Source organism: Macaca nemestrina, chromosome 1, assembly GCF_043159975.1.
Source record: "Macaca nemestrina isolate mMacNem1 chromosome 1, mMacNem.hap1, whole genome shotgun sequence".
Taxonomy (NCBI): domain Eukaryota; kingdom Metazoa; phylum Chordata; class Mammalia; order Primates; family Cercopithecidae; genus Macaca; species Macaca nemestrina.
This window is the reverse complement of record NC_092125.1, coordinates 194,911,201-194,928,970: the sequence shown is the minus strand read 5'-3', so window position 1 is coordinate 194,928,970 and position 17,770 is coordinate 194,911,201. Positions and strand designations below refer to the sequence as shown.

The window sequence follows — 17,770 nt, the reverse complement described above, 5'->3', positions numbered from 1 at the left end:
CTTGAACCTGGGAGGTTGAGGCTACAGTGAGCTGTGATTATACCACTGCACTGCAGCCTGGGCAACAGAAAGAGACCCTGTCTCAAAAATAGAAAATTTTAAAAAATAAAATAACCTAACTAATACATATGAATAGCCAAGAAATTCTTAACTCTACCTGGAGTGTTCCTGTTGCAAGTTAAATTCAGTTCTTGACTGAGCACGGTGGCTCACGCCTGTCTGTAATCCCAGCACTTTGAGAGGCCGAGGTGGGTGGATCACCTGAGGTCAGGCATTCGAGACAGCCTAGCACATGGTAAAACTCCATCTCTATTAAAACTACCCAAAAATTAGCCAGGTGAGGTGGTGGATGCCTTTAATCCCAGCTACTGGGGGAGGCTGAGGCAGGAGAATAATTTGAACCTAGGAGGCAGAAGTTGCAGTGAGCTGAAATCATACTGCTACACCCCAGCCTGGGCAACAGAGCAAGACTACGTCTCAAGAAAATAAATAAATAAATAAAAATAAAATCAGTTCTTGTTCTGTGTTTGGGAGACACAGTGAGAGGAGCACAGAATCAGGAGATGTGTTTTCTGGTCTAGACTGCCATTTCCTGGCTGTTTGACCCGGGGCAAGTTCCTTCCTGGCTCTGAGCCACAGCTCTCTCAGCTGCACCGTGAACTAGACCAGAAGTTCCCCAGACTGGCTTTGCCAAAAAAATTAGCAAAAATTAACCAGGGCCGGGTACAGGGCTCACGCCTGTAATCCTAGCACTTTGGGAGGCCAAGGTGGGTGGATCACCTGAGGTCAGGAGTTCAAGACCAGCCTGGCCAACATGGTAAAACCACGTCTCTACTAAAATACAAAAAAAAAAAAAAAATTGGCCAGGCGTGGTGATGCGTGACTGTAGTCCCGGCTACTAGGGAGGCTGAGGCAGGAGAATCACTTGAACCCGGGAGGTGGAGGTTGCAGTGAGCCAAGATCGTGGCACTACACTCCATCCTGAGTGATAGAGCAAGACCTTAGCTCAATCAATCAATCAATAAAAGAATGCTTGTGGTGCTCGCTTCAGCAGCACATACACTAAAAACTGGACCGATACGCACGGGAAGATGAGCACGGCCCCTGCACAAGGATGACACGCAAATTCATGAAGCATTCCATACAAAACAGCAGAGTTATTTAAAAAACAGTTTTTTAAAAAGGAATGCTTCTGGAAGAAAGGGAGGGAAAGAGAGAGGGAGAGAAAGAGAGGAGGGAGAGAAAGAGGGGAGGCAAAAGGGGGAAGGAGGAATTCCAACCACACATTGACTAAGTCTTTGTGTGACTTTATGTTGAAAAGAGCCTTCTAGCAGGCCAGGCGCGGTGGCTCATACCTGTAATCCCAGCACTTTGGGAGGCCGAGGCAGGTGGATCACGAGGTCAGGAGATCGAGACCGGCCTCACTAACATGGTGAAACCCTGTCTCTACTAAAAATACAAAAAATTAGCTGGGAGTGGTGGGAGGGTGGGTGCCTGTAGTCCCAGCTACTCGGGAGGCTGAGGCAGGAGAATGGCGTGAACCTGGGAGGCGGAGCTTGCCGTGAGCCGAGGTCGCGCCACCACTGTACTCCAACCTGGGTAACAGAGCGAGACTCCATCTCCAAAAAAAAAAAAAAAAGAAAAAAAAGAAAAGAAAGAAAGAAAAGAGCCTCCTACCGACTTTTCCTCTGCACGGCTGCACCCCTTCCATTATCATTCTACCATCACAGGGCACCATTGCTGTGAAGCCGCCGTGTCACAATGGCTACCAAAAAAAGGACTTGCCATCTGCCTTTGAAGAATAGCCTGCCTTGTGTTTGACACTGTAAAGACCTGAATTCTACTCCTGGCATCCACATTTAGTTTTTCACTGGGCCTCAGTTTCCTCAGCTGTAAAACAGAGCTCACCTCTGCCCTGAGCATCTTACAAAATTGTGGTAAAAATCAAATAAGATAATAAAGAGCTACTAGAATAATAAACACTTACTGTGTGCCAACTTCCAGGCCAAACACTTTATGAGCATTCTTTTCATTAATTTTTACCACTTTGTAAGGCAGGGTAATAACGTTCCCATTTTAAGGATAAAGAAACCCAGGTTACCAAAGTAATTTGCTCAAGGTCTCACAGCTAATGAGGGGAAGGCTGGGACAAGAGTCCGGACGCCTGACTCCAAAGCCCCCGCATGTTCCACAGCCCCTGTGATTTCTACACAGCAAGTGTTATAGAAAGGTACTTCTTTATTTGTCATGGGATTAGAGTTAAAAATAAAAATTTACGGCCGGGCGCGGTGGCTCAAGCCTGTAATCCCAGCACTTTGGGAGGCCGAGGTGGGTGGATCACGAGGTCAGGAGATCGAGACTATCCTGGCTAACATGGTGAAACCCCGTCTCTACTAAAAATACAAAAAACTAGCCGGGCGTGGTGGCGGGCGCCTGTAGTCTCAGCTACTTGGGAGGCTGAGGCGGGAGAATGGCGTGAACCCGGGAGGCGGAGCTTGCAGTGAGCCGAGATCACGCCACTGCACTCCAGCCTGGGAGACACAGCGAGACTCCGTCTCAAAAAAAAAAAATAAAATAAAAAATTAAAAAAAATTAAAAAAAATTAAAAAAAATAAAAATTTACTCCAGCCTTGGCAACAGAGCAAGATCCTGTCTCAAAAATAAATAAATAAATTTAAGATTTTAAAACGTAAAATTGGTTTTTTTTCTTTTTTTTGAGACGGAGTCTCGCTCTGTCACCCAGGCTGGAGTGCAGTGGCGCGATCTCGGCTCACTGCAAACTCTGCCTCCCAGGTTCACGCCATTCTCCTGCCTCAGCCTCCTGAGTAGCTGGGACTACAGACGCCCGCCACCACGCCTGGCTAATTGTTTTGTATTTTTAGTAGAGACAGGGTTTCACCGTGTTAGTCAGGATGGTCTCGATCTCCTGACTTCATGATCCGCCCCCCTTGGCCTCCCACAGTGCTGGAATTACAGGCATGAGCCACCGCGCCCTTTTTTTTTTTTTTTTTTTTGAGACAGAGTTTTGCTCTTGTTGCCCAAGCTGGAGTGCGATGGCTTAATATCGGCTCACCGAAACCTCCGCCTCCCAAGTTCAAGAGATTCTCCTGCCTCACCCTCCTGAGTAGCTGGGATTACAGGCATATGCCACCACACCTAGCTAATTTTGTATTTAAGTAGAGACGGGGTTTCTCCATGTTGGTCAGGCTGATCTCGAACTCCCAACCTTAGGTGATCTGCCCACCTCGGCCTCCCAGCAAGCTGGGATTACAGGCATGAGCCACTGCCCTGGCCACATTTAAAAAAAAAAATTAAATAAGAAAGAATGGGCCAGGCCTGGTGGCTCATGCCTGTAATCCTAGCACTTTGAGAGACAGAGGCGGGAGGATTGCTTGAGGCCAGGAGTTTGAGACCAGCCTGGCCAACACAGTGAAAGCCTTTCCCTACAAAAAGAAATTTAAAAATTAAAGTTTGCCAGGGGCAGTGGTGTGCACAGCTGCACTTCCAGGTACTCGGGAGGCTGAGGCAGGAGGATCGCTTGAAACAGGGAGTTCAAGATTGCAGCGAGCTACAATGGTGCCACTTGCACTCTAGCCTGGGTGACAGAGCAAAACCCTGTCTCCAAAAACTAAATACATAAAAATTTAAAAAAAAAAAAATTAAACAAAAGAAGTGTGAGTCTTCTTTTTGGTTATTGTCATCCCATCCTTTCCTGTACTCTTATCTCCCTCTTTTTCCTCCAGCTGCCTAGACAGTCCCAGACTAGTCCCTGGGAATTCCCGAACGGAAGCTGTAGAGGACATGGCAGGTCATGACCCCTGGGGGAAGATGGGGCTGGGAATTCCCACCATCCCCACTGCTACCACGAGGACTCTAGGTGGACACAAGCGTCCAAGACGGGAAAAGCATTTGCCTCTTTGAGAAGCCGGAAGACTAAATCAGGCTCACCTTCCCTTCTTCGCCTCACCCAGAAGGGCCCTGGCAAGGCCAACGCCCTTACAACAACTCCTTTTCCATGGCAGACACTTTTAGTTGTGAGCTTGAGCCGCTTGCCTAGCTGCATTCAAACAGGGAGCTTTTAAATATCTGAATTGTTTATTCTAAACAGCTGGCCCCACCCATTCATTGGTACCAGGCGGGCCCCTGCCGGGGCTGAGACCAGCCTTGATGTGGCTGGGAAGCTCAGGAGGCTGGGCAGTGGGCTGTGCTGGGTGTAGCCAATTGCTGCCCAGCTGGGCCTGGCATGGAGACTTTTGGTGGTGTTGCTAGGCGCCTGGGTAATTGGAGAGGCCAGGATTGGGCCTCTGGGCCACAGAGCTTAGCAGCCTCCTTCATCACACTGCAAACCGTCATTATGTCAGAGGCCTACAGCAATCTCTCTGCGGTTACAGCCTGAAAGGATGCTTTTTTAGCTACAGAAATTAAGAACTGGCTTTTCAATATTACAGGTTTGTGGTTGTGGTTGTTTTCTTTTGGCTACGTTTCTGAGGATACACTTGGAATAAATAGGCAAAAGATTTAAAAACAAAAAATGCCTTCACAAACGCCCATTTCCAAAAGCTTTGCTTTTTCCTGAAGCAAAGCACACTTGACCTCAGCAGTTAGGGCAACTAAGGTAGACAACTCTGCTTCCTGAGCTCTCTCCATGGTCCACTCCGTGTCAAAAGCTTCTTCCTTGAAACTTCACAGGTGGGCTATGGTTCAGGGTAGGGGGACCAGAGAGAACCCCAGTCACGTGCAGGGCCTCTCACGGAATCATTTCTTCAAGTCCCTCCCATTCAAAGACCATCATAATACCTCAGCCTTCTCACTCTACAGAACCACTTTCGCTTATATTATTTTCTGGATCCTCCCATCTGCTCTGTGAAGAAGACATGTTTATTATTCCCATTTTGTAGGTGAACAACTAGGGCAAAAAAAGAGGCAGCCATGATGACATACCTAGTGACAGCAAAGCTGGAGCACAAACCCAGGAATCTCAGACCAGAGTCTGGGCCGCCCCACAGCTATGTAACATATTACATATATTTGTGTACCCTGTTATAAGTATTTATGATGGTGATAATAATACACACTGGTGTAGAAGACATAGGGATTTCATCCTGTATCTCGTATTATCCTAAACACATCATCTTTGTTGGTTGTGATGGGGCCTTCAAAGCTGTGGTGTGTGCACTAAGGGATATAGTCTGAAAGAATTCTCAAAGACAGACACATTATTTGCATGAGTTAACAGACCTAGCACACCAGAGCACAAGGCTGAAGGAAAACAGTGACCGTGAGGCACTTACCCCTTAATTCAAGGACAGTTGGCTCAGGCCCTTAAGTAAGGAGACAAAATCATGGCTTTCAATAGATACTTGTGGGCATTTTTCAAAAAAGGCTTTCACTGCCTCATCTAGAATTTTTTTTCAATAGTGGTCCATTGATAATGACCAACCATCTGGCTTGCACAGGACTAGGAGTTTCTCGGGATGTGCGACTTTTAGTGCTAAAATCGGAGCAAGCCAAGGGTGTTGGTCACCCTGTCATGGACCACCTGCATCAGAATCATCTGGGGAGGTTAGCAGAGATGGCTGGTTCTAATCCTAGGGCACTGGTTCTTCACCCTGGCCTCACATTAGAATCATCTGAGGAGACTTAAATGTGTTTGAGCTCACCCCAGATCGACAGAAACTGGGTCTCTGGGGTGAAGGCCTGGCACTCGTATCTTTTCATGTGCAGCCAAGACTGAAAACTTCTGCCCTAGAGATTTGGATTCAGAGGGCCTGGGCTCAGGTCTTGTTCAGAAATCTGCATGCATTTTTAACAGCTCCCAGGGATTCTTATATACACCATGTTTCGACAACCAGTGAATGCTTATGTGATGTGTGCATCCAATGGTAGCATTCCCTGAATGCCTTGTATGTGTTACATTCTGAAAACACATGGGGAAAAAAAAAATGGAAAGAAAAAGAAACCACCTCCTGTTCTCCAGGCCCTCTCTATTCAGTGGGGAATAAAGACCTATAAATTGTTCCAACATAGTATACTGTGGTTTAGATTTAAAAGTGGGTCAGCGCCATCAGCATGGTTAGGGCTATTCAGTTCCCAGAAGCCAAGTATGGTAGACTAAAGATGGAGCATATAATTTTCCATTCCTCTCACCAAGAGATACGGTTTGGGTTTGTTTCTCCTCTCCTTAAGTCTGGGCCAGCCCTGTGACTGGTTTTGACCAATACTACGTGGCAGAAGGTGTGCTGGGTACTTTGCAGCGCCAGGCCTTAACAGCTATGCAGTCTCCACTTTTGCTCCTTTGGGAATGCTTCCGCTTTGAAGCCTAACACCATATAAGAAGGTTGACTATCTGGAGGCCACCATACTATGAGGAAGCCCAAGGTGCCCACATGGAGAGAGAGGCCATGTAGAAGAGCACGAAGGTAGGAGTCTCTCTGAGCCTGCTCCGGCTCAGGAGGTTGCCTGATTTAAAAAAAAGAAAAAGTCATGTGAAAATAAAGAAAAGCACCAAGGTGCCAGACCTATTAATGGAACCTCCTTGACCTACCAGCCCAGCTCATCCACCAGTTGAATACAGCTATGAATGACCCTAGCTATGACTACATGGAGAAGAACTGCTCAGCGGAACCCTGCCCAAACCCCTGACTTACAGAATTATGACAAAATAAAATGAGTCTTGGTTTTTCTGTTATTTGTTTGTTTTGAGACGAGGTCTGACTCTGTCTCCCAGGATGGAGTGCAGTAGCAGAAACACAGCTCACTGTAAGCTCCACTTCCCTGGTTCAAGGGACTCTTGTGCCTCAGCCTCCTGAGTAGCTGGGACTACAGGTGAGCACCACCATGCCTGACTAATTTTTGTATTTTTTGTAGAGACGGGGTTTCGCCATGTTGCCCAAGCTGGTCTTGAACTCCTGAGCTCAGGCGATCCACCCCCCTTGGCCTCCCAAAGTGCTGGAATTACAGGCGTGAGCCACCACACCCATTCTTGTTTTGAGTCACTAAATTTTGGGGTGATCTGTTACACAGTAATAGCTACCAGCATGCCTCATCAGAACCAGAAGACAGAATGACATCTCGTACCATTCTGCCTTTCTTTCCATTCACATTGTTCATCTTTGTATTCTTCCGTTGAGTAGATTACTGATATCTGACCCGAAAATGCCCTCCCAAATTAGTCTTCACTCTGTTTCCACTCCTGCCTCCCTCCAACATGAAACAAAACAAAACCGTGAATCAGAGTGTATCAACTCTCAGCTTAAAAATCCTTCAATGGTTTCCCATTGTCTTTGGGATAAATATAGGATCCTGACGTCAAGTGATAAGATACTGTATGACCCAGCTCCTACCTTCTTTGTGGAATTCCCTTTCTACTTCTTTCTTCCAACGACTCAGTGCTGCAGCCACAGCGGCGTCTTTCTGTTCCTGGAACACACCGAACCCTCTCCTGCCTCAAAGTCTTTGTACTTGCTATTTCTTCTACCTAGCCCTCCCCATTCCCTACAACACACACACACAAGGTTGGTCTTGGTCCTTCATAACCCGTAGCACGTCCCTAGGAAGTCTCCCCTGCCCTTGCCTTCCCGCACCCCTATAGACTCTACTACATTTCCCCACTTCTATGCTCCCAGCACTTACCATTATCTAAAAATAGTTAGTTTATTTATTGTCTGTCTCCTTCTGCTAGAATATGAGCTCCACAAAAGCAGAAAATATTTCTCAGCAAGTGTTTGCTGAATTAACAATCACACGAATGGAGAAGGAAGGAAAAGGGAAGTATCATGGAAAGAGCTCCGACATTGCAGGAGTCAGAAAATCCTGGTCCTTGCTCTAATTCTGCCCCTGCTTACCTATGGATAAACCACTTCCCCTCACCTAACCAGAAACCTCATCCCCACCAGCAAACACGTGGCCGGCAATGTTTATCGGTGTCATACACCACAGGTCTTCACAATTTTTTTTTTTTTTTAATTTTTTTAAGAGATGGAGTCTTGCTCTGTTGCCCAGGCTGGAGTGCAGTGGTGCGATCTCGGCTCACTGCAACCTCCCCACCTTCTGGGTTCAAGCGATTCTCCTGCCTTAGCCTCCCGAGTAGCTGAGATTACAAGTGCCCATCACTATGCCTGGCTGATTTTTGTATTTTTAGTAGAGACGGGTTTTCATTTGTAGGCCGGGCTGGTCTCAAAATCCTGACCTCAAATGATCCACCCCCTTTGGTCTCCCACAGTGCTGGGATTACAGGAGTGAGCCACCGAGCTGGGCCCACAAGTCTTCACAATCTTTTGTTCATAAATCCCCATAAAATTTTTAAGAATGTCAGGTGTGGTGGCTCATGCATATAATCCCAGCACTTTGGGAAACCGAAGCTGGTGGATCACTTGAGGCCAGGAGTTCAAGACCAGCCTGCCAATATGGCAAAACCCCGTCTCTATGAAAAACGCAAAAAATTAGCCAGGTATTATGGAGGGTGCCTGTAATCCCAGCTACTCAGGAGGCTGAGGCAAGAGAATCACTTGAACTTAGGAGGCAGAGGTTGCAGTGAGTAGAGATTGTGCCACTGAACTCTAGCCTGGATGACAGAGCAAGACTGTCTCAAAAATAAATAAATAAATAAAAATAAAATGGCCAGGCGTGGTGGTTCACACTTGTAACCCCAGCACTTTGGGAGGACGAGGCCGGAAGATCATGAGGTCAGGAGTTCAAAACCAGCCTGGCCAACATAGTGAAACCCCGTCTCTACTAAAAATACAAAAAAATTAGCCAGGCGTGGTGGTGGGCACCTGTAATCCCAGCTACTCAGGAAGCTGAGGCAGGAGAATCGCTTGAACCCAGGAGGAGGAGGTTGCAGTGAGCTGAGATCACACCACTGCACTCCAGCCTGGGTGACAGAGCTAGGCTCAGTCTCAAAAAAAAAAAAAAAAAAAAAAAAAAAATTTAAGAAGCTCTGTTCTCCCTCATACATTTTAAAGGTTAATAACTACAATTATTTTTTACAACTTAAAATCGGCTCCAAGATCAAATCTTTTGTCATACTCTTTGTTAGAGACATGTTTTAAATATATTTTCATCTAAACCTTAGAGCTACAGATTTTACTTGTTCAGTTTATGGAAAATGTCTACCACATAATCCAGTTGGCAAAGTCTGTCCCCACTGTCAAACCAATTAGCCAAATCAAACAGATTTTCTGTCCATAAGAAAATCTACCTTTATTTTTAAAAGGTTCCATAAATGCATTAATTTGCATCCCCATGACAACTGGCTCATGTCTCAATTCTAATTTTATAATACATAAATAAAGAGCTAAAGCACTTAAGTTTAGTATAGCATAATGACTAAAAGCACAAATTCTAGAGGAATTCAAAGGTGTCTGGAATTCAAATTCTGATTTCACCACTTAACACCTCTGTGACCTTGGGCAACTTATTAAACCTCTTTGTGCCTTGGGAGCATCATCTGTAAAAGGAGGGTGGTAAATGTCTACTTCATAGATTCAGTATGAGTATTGAATTCGTTTATTATCTGTAAAACCCTTAGAACAGTGTCTGGCACATAATTAGCATTGAGCAAATTTTTCATTTTGTTTTGTTTTGAGACAGGGTCTCACTCTGTTACCCAGGCTGGAGCACGGTGGCATGATCTCAGCTCACTATAACCTCTGCCTCCTGGGTTCAAGCGATCCTCCCACTTTAGCCTCCCAAGTAGCTGAGACTACAGGTGTGTACCACCACACCTGGCTAACTTCTGTATTTTTTGGTACAGATAGGGTTTAGCCATGTTGCCCATGCTGGTCTCAAGCTCTCAAACTGAGCTCAAGCGATCTGCCCACCACAGTCTCCCGAAGTATTGAGGTTATAAGTATGAGCCACCACACCTGGCCCTATTTGGGTTTTGTTTTGTTTTGTTTTGAGACAGGGTCTTGCTTTGTCACCCAGGCTGAACTGCAGTGATGCAAACCCAGCTCACTGAAGCTTCGACCTCTTGAGCTCAAGATATCCTCCCACCTCAGCCTCCCAAATAGCTAGGACCACAGGCACATGCCACCATGCCCGGCAAATCTTATAGAGACGAGGTCTCATCACATTACCCAGGCTGGATTCAAACTCCTGGGCTCAAGTGATCCTCTCACTTCGACCTTCCTAAGTGCTGGGATTGCAGGAATGAGCCACTGTGCCCAGTCTAAACAAGTATTTTTATTTATTTTTATTTTTTATTTTCTGGCTTTACTTAATCAGCTTCCTCAGGTTGAATAAACAAGAATTTATTTTGGTTTGTTGGTGTTTTGGGGGTTTTTTGAGATGGAGTCTCACTCTGTTGCCCAGGCTGGGGTGCAGCAGCATGACCTTGGCTCACTACAACCTCCGTCTCCTGGAGTCAAGTGATTCTCCTGCCTCAGCCTCCTGAGTAGCTGGGATTATAGGCGCGTGCCACCACGCCCAGCTAATTTTTGTGTTTTGGGGTTTTTTTTTTTTTTTTTTTTGAGACGGAGTTTTCCTCTTGTCACCCAGGCTGGAGTGCAATGGCGCGATCTCAGCTCACTGCAATGTCCACCTCCTAGGTTCAAGCGATTCTCCTGCCTCAGCCTCCTGAGTAGCTGGGATTACAGGCACCCATCACGACACCCAGCTGATTTTTGGTTTTTTGGGTTTTTGGTTTTTTTTTTTTTTTTTTTTTTGAGATGGAGTTTTGCTCTTGCCACCCAGGCTGATACAATGCACTTTTCATAAAAATCTCTGCAGGCTTTTTGTAGAAATTGACATGCTGATACTAAAATGTATTTGGAAATACAAAAGACCTTCAATAGTAAAAACAATTTTGAAAAAGAAGAGCCAAGTTGAAAGACTTATACTACCCAGTGGCAAGACTTACTATAAAGTAACAATGGTATTGGCCTAAGAATAGACATATATATCAATAGAACAGAACAGAGATTGCCGAAATTGATTAATAGATCAATTGATTTTCAACAAAGATGCCAAAGTAATTGGTTTTTTTTTTTCTTTTCTTTTCTTTTTTTTTTTTTTTTTTTTTGACACAGTCTTGCTCTGTTGCCCAGGCTGGAGTGCAATGGCGCGGTCTCAGCTCACTGCCACCTCCACCTCCTGGGTTCAAGCGATTCTCCTGCCTCAGCCTCCCAAATAGCTGGGATTACAGGCACCCACCACCACACCCAGCTAATTTTTGTATTTTTAGTAGAGATGGGGTTTCACCATGTTGGCCAGGCTGGTCTTGAGCTCCTGACTCGTGATCCATCCACCTTGGCATCCCAAAGTGCTGGGATTACAAGCATGAGCCACTGCACCTGGCAATTTTTGTATTTTTAGTAGAGACGAGGTTTCACCATGTTGACCAGGCTGGTCTCGAACTCCTGACCTCAAGTCATCCACCCAACTCGGCCTCCCAAAGTGCTGGAATTATAGACGTGAGCCACCGCACCCGGCCAACAAGGATTCTTTTCTTTTTTTTTTTTTTTGAGACGAAGTTTTGCTCTTGTCACCCAGGCTAGAGTGCAATGGCGTGATCTTGGCTCACTGCAGTCCCCACCTCCCGGGTTCAAGCAATCCTCCTGCCTCAGCCTCCTGAGTAGCTGGGATTACAGGCGCCCACCACCAGACCCATCTAGTTTTGTATTTTTAGTAGAGACCAGGTTTCACCGTGTTGGCCAGGCTGGTCTCGAACTCCTGACCTCAAGTCATCCACCCAACTCGGCCTCCCAAAGTGCTGGAATTATAGACGTGAGCCACCGCACCCAGCCAACAAGGATTCTTTTTTTTTTTTCTTTTTTTTGAGACGAAGTTTTGCTCTTGTCACCCAGGCTGGAGTGCAATGGCGTGATCTTGGCTCACTGCAACCCCCACCTCCCGGGTTCAAGCAATCCTCCTGCCTCAGCCTCCTGAGTAGCTGGGATTACAGGCACCCACCACTAGACCCAGCTAGTTTTGTATCTTTAGTAGAGACGGGGTTTCTCCATGTTGGTCAGGCTGGTCTCGAACTCCTGACCTCAGGTGATCAGCCCGTCTTGGCCTCCCAAAGTGCTGGGATTACAGGCAAGAGCCACTGAGCCTGGCCGAATATTCTTAAATAAAATAAATACTACGAGTCTGTAGTAGAAACACAGCACCCTTTAGTTTCTCCTGCCTGATCTCTCTTTATTTGCTATCTCTCAGGAACAGAGCATTCTCTGTCATTTTGAACAATAGACCTTGTTCAATGAATTTGGGATGGACAGAGGTGTAACTTTCTTATAAAGCCAAAGAAGAGAAACAATGAAAACAGAGTTGAAAAGGAGAACTTGGGGCCGGGCGCGGTGGCTCACGCCTGTAATCCCAGCACTTTGGGAGGCCGAGACGGGCGGATCACGAGGTCAGGAGATCGAGACCATCCTGGCTAATATGGTGAAACCCCGTCTCTACTAAAAATACAAAAAACTAGCCGGGCGAGGTGGCGGGCGCCTGTAGTCCCAGCTACTCGGGAGGCTGAGGCAGGAGAATGGCGTGAACCCGGGAGGCGGAGCTTGCAGTGAGCTGAGATCCGGCCACTGCACTCCAGCCTGGGCGACAAAGCGAGACTCCGTCTCAAAAAAAAAAAAAAAAAAAGAAAAGAAGAACTTAAAAGAATCCAGACAAGCAGATGACTTTTAGGCAAAAGTCCCTGCAGAAGTTGAGAATCTGGAAATGGATTCCTTTAATGTTATCCGTGCCCCCTGCATCCCCAATTCCAGGACCACTTGCTAGTTTGACACACCCTCCCTGGACACATTTGGAGCGAGATATAATTCCTGGAAACCCTTCTACAACTCCATCTGTAGCTCTCTGGCGTAGGATAGCACAAGGTACTGCAAGTAATATCCTTGAACTTATTCCAGATTATACAAAAGTAAAGTATTCATAAATTTCAAGACTTTTATTAGAAGGAACAGATTCGCTGTGACCCAGTATAGAGCTGAGGACAAAGTACCAGTCATCAGGAACAGGCCAACTCAAGAGACCCTTCATGAACAAACCATGATGAAGTCTTAAAAAGGAAGATTAATTTCCATAGATAGGTGGGCACCCATCAGGTCTGAAAACCTTGGCGTCATCATATCCTCAGCCCCCACACATCAGCCTCACTTCTGAAATGCAAATCAGGTGGTGTCACTCTCATTGCTAAATTTTTTTTTTTTTGAGACAGTGTCTCACTCTGTTGCCCAGGCTGGAGTACGGTGGCGTGATCTTGGCTCACTGCAACCTCTGCCTCCTGCATTCAAGCGATTCTCTTCCCTCAACCTCCCAAGTGACTGAGACTACAGGTACACACCACCATACCCAGCTAATTTTGGGGGGTTTTTGTTGTTGTTGTTGTTGTTGTTTAGTAGAGACTGGGTTTCACCACATTGGCCAGACTGGTCTCGAACTCCTGACCTTGTGATCCACCCGCCTCAGTCTCCCAAAGTGCTGGGATTAGAGGCGTGAGCCACCATACCTGGCCAAAATCTTTTCAATGGGTATCCAATGTCCTTGGTTTAAAGCCTAGGTTCCTTAATGAGGCACAGAAAGGCCTCATGACCTGAACCCTTCCTATTTTTCCACCTTCATTTCTTTCCATTTCCCCAAATACACCCTATGCCCCAGCCACACTGAGCCCCTAGCAGTTCCAGTTCCCACTCTCCACGAGGTCTTTTCATGAGCTCCTCCCTCTGCTAGAACATCTTCCCCCCCGCCCCATTTGTTGTCTCAGGGAAGTATTAACACCCCCTTTAAGACTCTGTTCCTTACTATCACATTTAGGATCAAGTTAAAGAAAAGAAAAAGAAAAAATGTTAATAAAAAAACAAAACTAAAAGACTCTGTCCTTTACAACTTCTCTGCAAAGCCTTATTGACCATCTAATATGTGCTTAGCGTTGTGTTAGGCACTGCGGATGCATGGTAGAATTAAATGCTTTTCTTAGTTCCGTCAGCAACCTCTGCTTGTGTCTAGAGCATCATTGTCTTCTTTGTATAATAACTGTCTCCTCTACAAGGCTGTGAGCATTCTGAGGACAGGACTTCCACGTTACTCATCTTTGACTCCCTATTACCTAGTCCATGGAATGCATCAGTAAACATTTGTCAAATTTATTTACTCACAAAGAATTCATTGAAAATTTTTGTATCAGGAATGAATGAGGTGCTGAACGAACAGGATTATAAAACTGAATGAACAGGATCATGCCCATGATCTCTGTCCTTTTGAAACCTTGCAGTCTCAGGGGATAAACAGAGCACTTGATTTAATGAATGATGTAGGAATGAGTGAATGAGTTAACGAATCAGGGAAGGAGTCTGGATGCAGCAGCCCAGAGCAGGAGATCTACAGGAAGTCAACGACCAGTGTCTAGGGAGGTAGTTGGGGAATGCTGATGCCCTTTTGGTCTTTCTTTTTTTCTTTTCCTTGAGAGGAGATAGTCTTGCTCTGTCACCCGGGCTGGAGTGCAGTGGCCTGATCTCAGCTCACGGCAGCCTTGACGTCTCAGGCTCAAGTGATCCTCCCATTTCAGCCTACAAAGTAGCTGAGACAGGCCGAGCATAGTGGCTCATGCCTGTAATCCCCACACTTTGAGAGGCCAAGGCAGGTGGATCCCTTGAGTCCAGGAGTTTGAGACCATCCTGGGCAACATGATGAAACCTTGTCTTTACCAAAAATACAACAACAACAAAAGTTAGCCGGGCATGATGGTGTGCACCTATAGTCCCAGCTATTCAGGAGGCTGAGGTGAGAGAATCAACTGAGTTGGGGATGCCGCCACTGCACTCCAGCCTGGGCCACAGAGTGAGACTCTGTCTCAAAAAAACAAAGTAGCTGAGACTACAGGCGCACACCACCACGCCAGGCTAATTTTGTTTTATTTTTTGTAGAGAAAAGGTCTCACTGTGTTGCCCAGGCCAGTCTCAAACTACTGGACTCAAGCAATTCTCCTACCTTGGCCTCCTAAAGTGCTGGGATTACAGGTGTGAGCCACCGTGCCAGGCCTTCTTTTTTTGAGATAGTGTCTCACTTGTTGCCCAGGCTGGCTTCGAACTCCTGGCTTCAAGCAATCCTCCTCCCTCAGCCTCCCAAAATGTTCAGACTACAAGGCATGAGCCACTGCCCCCAGCCCGGTCTTTCTAATACAGAGAAACTTGAAAGACAGCAAGCACCAGAGCAAAAAGCATGGAGTTTAGAGTCTGACCTAGACTTGAATTCTGGATCCATTTCTTATTAGCCATGTGACCTTAGGCAAATCCCTTAACCTGTTTGTATCTTCATTGCCCCATCTATGAAATGGTGTTAATAATAATATCATAAGAAGATTATGATTAAATAAGAGAATGCATTTAAAGCCCTTAGCCTGCATCCATAGTTTAGGAATTGGTGGTTCCCATCACTTGCTCAGTGTTGAGTGTGCAAATTCAGAAACACAGCATGTCTGGACTCAGTCCTGGTCCAGTATTTTTACCACAAACCAGCACCTGACACCTTCCCTACTCCCATGCCTATGTGGCTTTCCCTTCCTTTTTATTTTATTTTTTAAAGACAAGGCCTCATTTTGTTGCCCAGGCTGGTCTCGAACTCCTGGACTCAAGCAATCCTCCCGCCTTGGCCTCCCAAAATGCTGGGATTACAGGAGTGAGCCATGGAACCCAGCCTTCCCTCTCCCTTCACCACTCCCCCGTCACTGGCCAGTTCTGTTTACATTCTGCCTACGTGCTTTCAAGGCCAGGGGTTGTCTAGCATATCTTTACAAGCCTAAGGTGAGGGAGTTGCTCGTTAGGGAGAGGCATGGCAAGAAGGCGGTCAAAGAGGAAGGGAAAAGCACAGGTGTTTAGGAAGGCTCCACAATGAGCCTGGCACCAGGCTTGGTATTCAACATGCATTGTTCCCTGTCATCTTCATAAAAATATCATTTTGAGACTGGGCGCAGTGGCTCATACCTGTAATCCCAGCACTTTGGGAGGCCGAGGCGAGCGGATCACGAGGTCAGGAGATTGAGACGATCCTGGCTAACATGGTGAAACCCTGTCTCTACTAAAAATACAAAAAATTAGCTGAGTGTGGTGGTGGGCGCCTATAGTCCCAGCTACTCGGGAGGCTGAGGCAGGAGAACGGCATGAACCCAGGAGGAGGAGCTTGCAGTGAGCCGAGATCTCACCACTGCACTACAGCCTGGGCGACGAGCAAGACTCCACCTCAAAAAAATATATATATATCATTTTGAGCTGGCCCCCGTGGCTCAGTTAACTCAGGAAGCTGAGGCAAGAGGACTGCTCGAGCACGGGAGTTTGAAGTGGTAGTAAGCTATGATCAGCCACTGTACATAGCTAGGCAATGTAGTAAGACCCTGTCTCTTTAAAAAAAAAAAAATTATAGCTGAGGAAACCGAGGCTCGGGAGGTAAACAGAAAATATGGGATATAAAGCCAGTCTCCCCGTGACTCCAAAATAATTTTCTACTCTACCATGCTGCCCACCAGCTTGTAGATAATCATCAAATGTTTGAGGAATAAATTTCAGTTTTCTTATTCCCAAGAGGAGCAGAAATTGTGCAGCCCTCCCTCCAGAGTATCCAGGTGTATGCTCAAACAGTGATGAATAAACAAATGAACACTAATGAATAAATGAAACATTGAGTGAAATCTCTCTGATACCCACACCAGGAAGAAGGAAACAAATAACCCTGGAGGAGCCGCCTTGCAGGAAGACGTGGAGACTGTCTCCGTGGCTGTGGTCTCCAGTGTCCAGGTCAGCAAAGGGCTAAGAACTGGCTTAGTTGGAGTTAGAAAAACTTAGGAGGGTGGGGGATGCTGGGGAGAACGTGATGGCTGGAGAGAAAGCCAGTGTGAAGGGCAGGGAAGAAGAATGAAATTACCCTGTCCCCATCCTCAGCCCTTCCCTGCCATTTCCCTCGGGAAGATAGCCCCTGACTCTTGGCCCAACATGCTGCCAGCTTTTAAACTGAAAGTAGTAGGATCCAAAGCGGCCACACCAGGAGGTCACTCCAGAAGAGGGGTTACCAAGGGAGCACCCCACACGTCCCTCCTCCTTCCTGCACAGCACCCCTCGGCCCTGCACTTCCTGCTGCCGCCCCCTTGTCCTGACACGGGACTCCCTCCACTCCCCCCCAGCTCCCACATCTTACCCTGAAAGACCAAGGTAGGGGCGTCCCAGGCCGCGCCCGCCGGTCCTTGTGTTCCAGGCTTCCTGGGCCAAGGGGTTGCCCGCTGCCCTGAAGCTCCCTCTCTGCCAGGTGCTCCTCAGTCCCTCCCCAAACAAAAATCCTCCAGACAGGTTCCAAAGCTGCCCAGCCCAGGAAGAGGGAGCCTGAGGAAATCCCCTCCCAGCCGGGCTGGGCCGGCCTGCTTGGCAGTCTTGCTTCTGGGCTGGCCCTGGATGAATGAGCCCTCCCCTTCGTCTACTTGGGTCTTAGCCAGGGAGCCGGTGGCAGCCTCTACTCTTTCTCCAGGGCACTGAGCTCCATTCGTCCTCCAAGTCCTGCCCTCCTGCTTCAGGCCTGGGTCGCCTGCTCTCCACTCTCAGCTCTCTGACACCTCAACCGGGTGGTCTCTATCACTCTGCATTTGGTTATGCTTCAGTGTGAAGCCAGGCCTGTACTGGGCACCAGGGTGGGTGACTTGATGATCCTCAGCAGAGATTTAGTCCACGGAAGAATTGATGACGCCATGGCCCCTGGTGAAATAGCTTTGCCAGCTCTGATTATTCATTCAAAGCATTTTGAGAATAACTGGCCTTGTGCGAGGCCCTGAGGATGAAGAGGTAGA

The 17,770-nt window shown here is 46.9% G+C and overlaps 1 protein-coding gene and 1 non-coding gene across 6 annotated transcripts in view; one reads left to right on the top strand and one right to left on the bottom strand.

Moving 5' to 3' along the window:
• LOC105494768 (rhomboid like 2) overlaps positions 1 to 17,293 on the bottom strand; it is a 58,081-nt gene extending 40,788 nt beyond the window's left edge. The window contains exon 1 of one of the 5 annotated variants that reach the window (XM_011763540.3): positions 17,131 to 17,293. Coding sequence is in view for 3 of the 5 variants with exons in the window: in XM_071095803.1 (XP_070951904.1) it covers positions 3,949 to 4,063 (115 nt within the window). In the remaining 2 variants the exon portion in view is untranslated. Of the gene's footprint in view, positions 1 to 3,948; positions 7,319 to 7,343; positions 7,439 to 17,130 lie in introns of those variants that run through there. The other 4 variants (XM_011763542.3, XM_071095803.1, XM_071095805.1 and 1 more) reach the window with 4 other exon arrangements.
• Positions 1,039 to 1,149, top strand: LOC112429094 (U6 spliceosomal RNA). The gene has a single exon (XR_003021221.1). It is a non-coding gene; the product is annotated as a U6 spliceosomal RNA (small nuclear RNA).
• Positions 17,294 to 17,770: the final 477 nt, after the last annotated feature.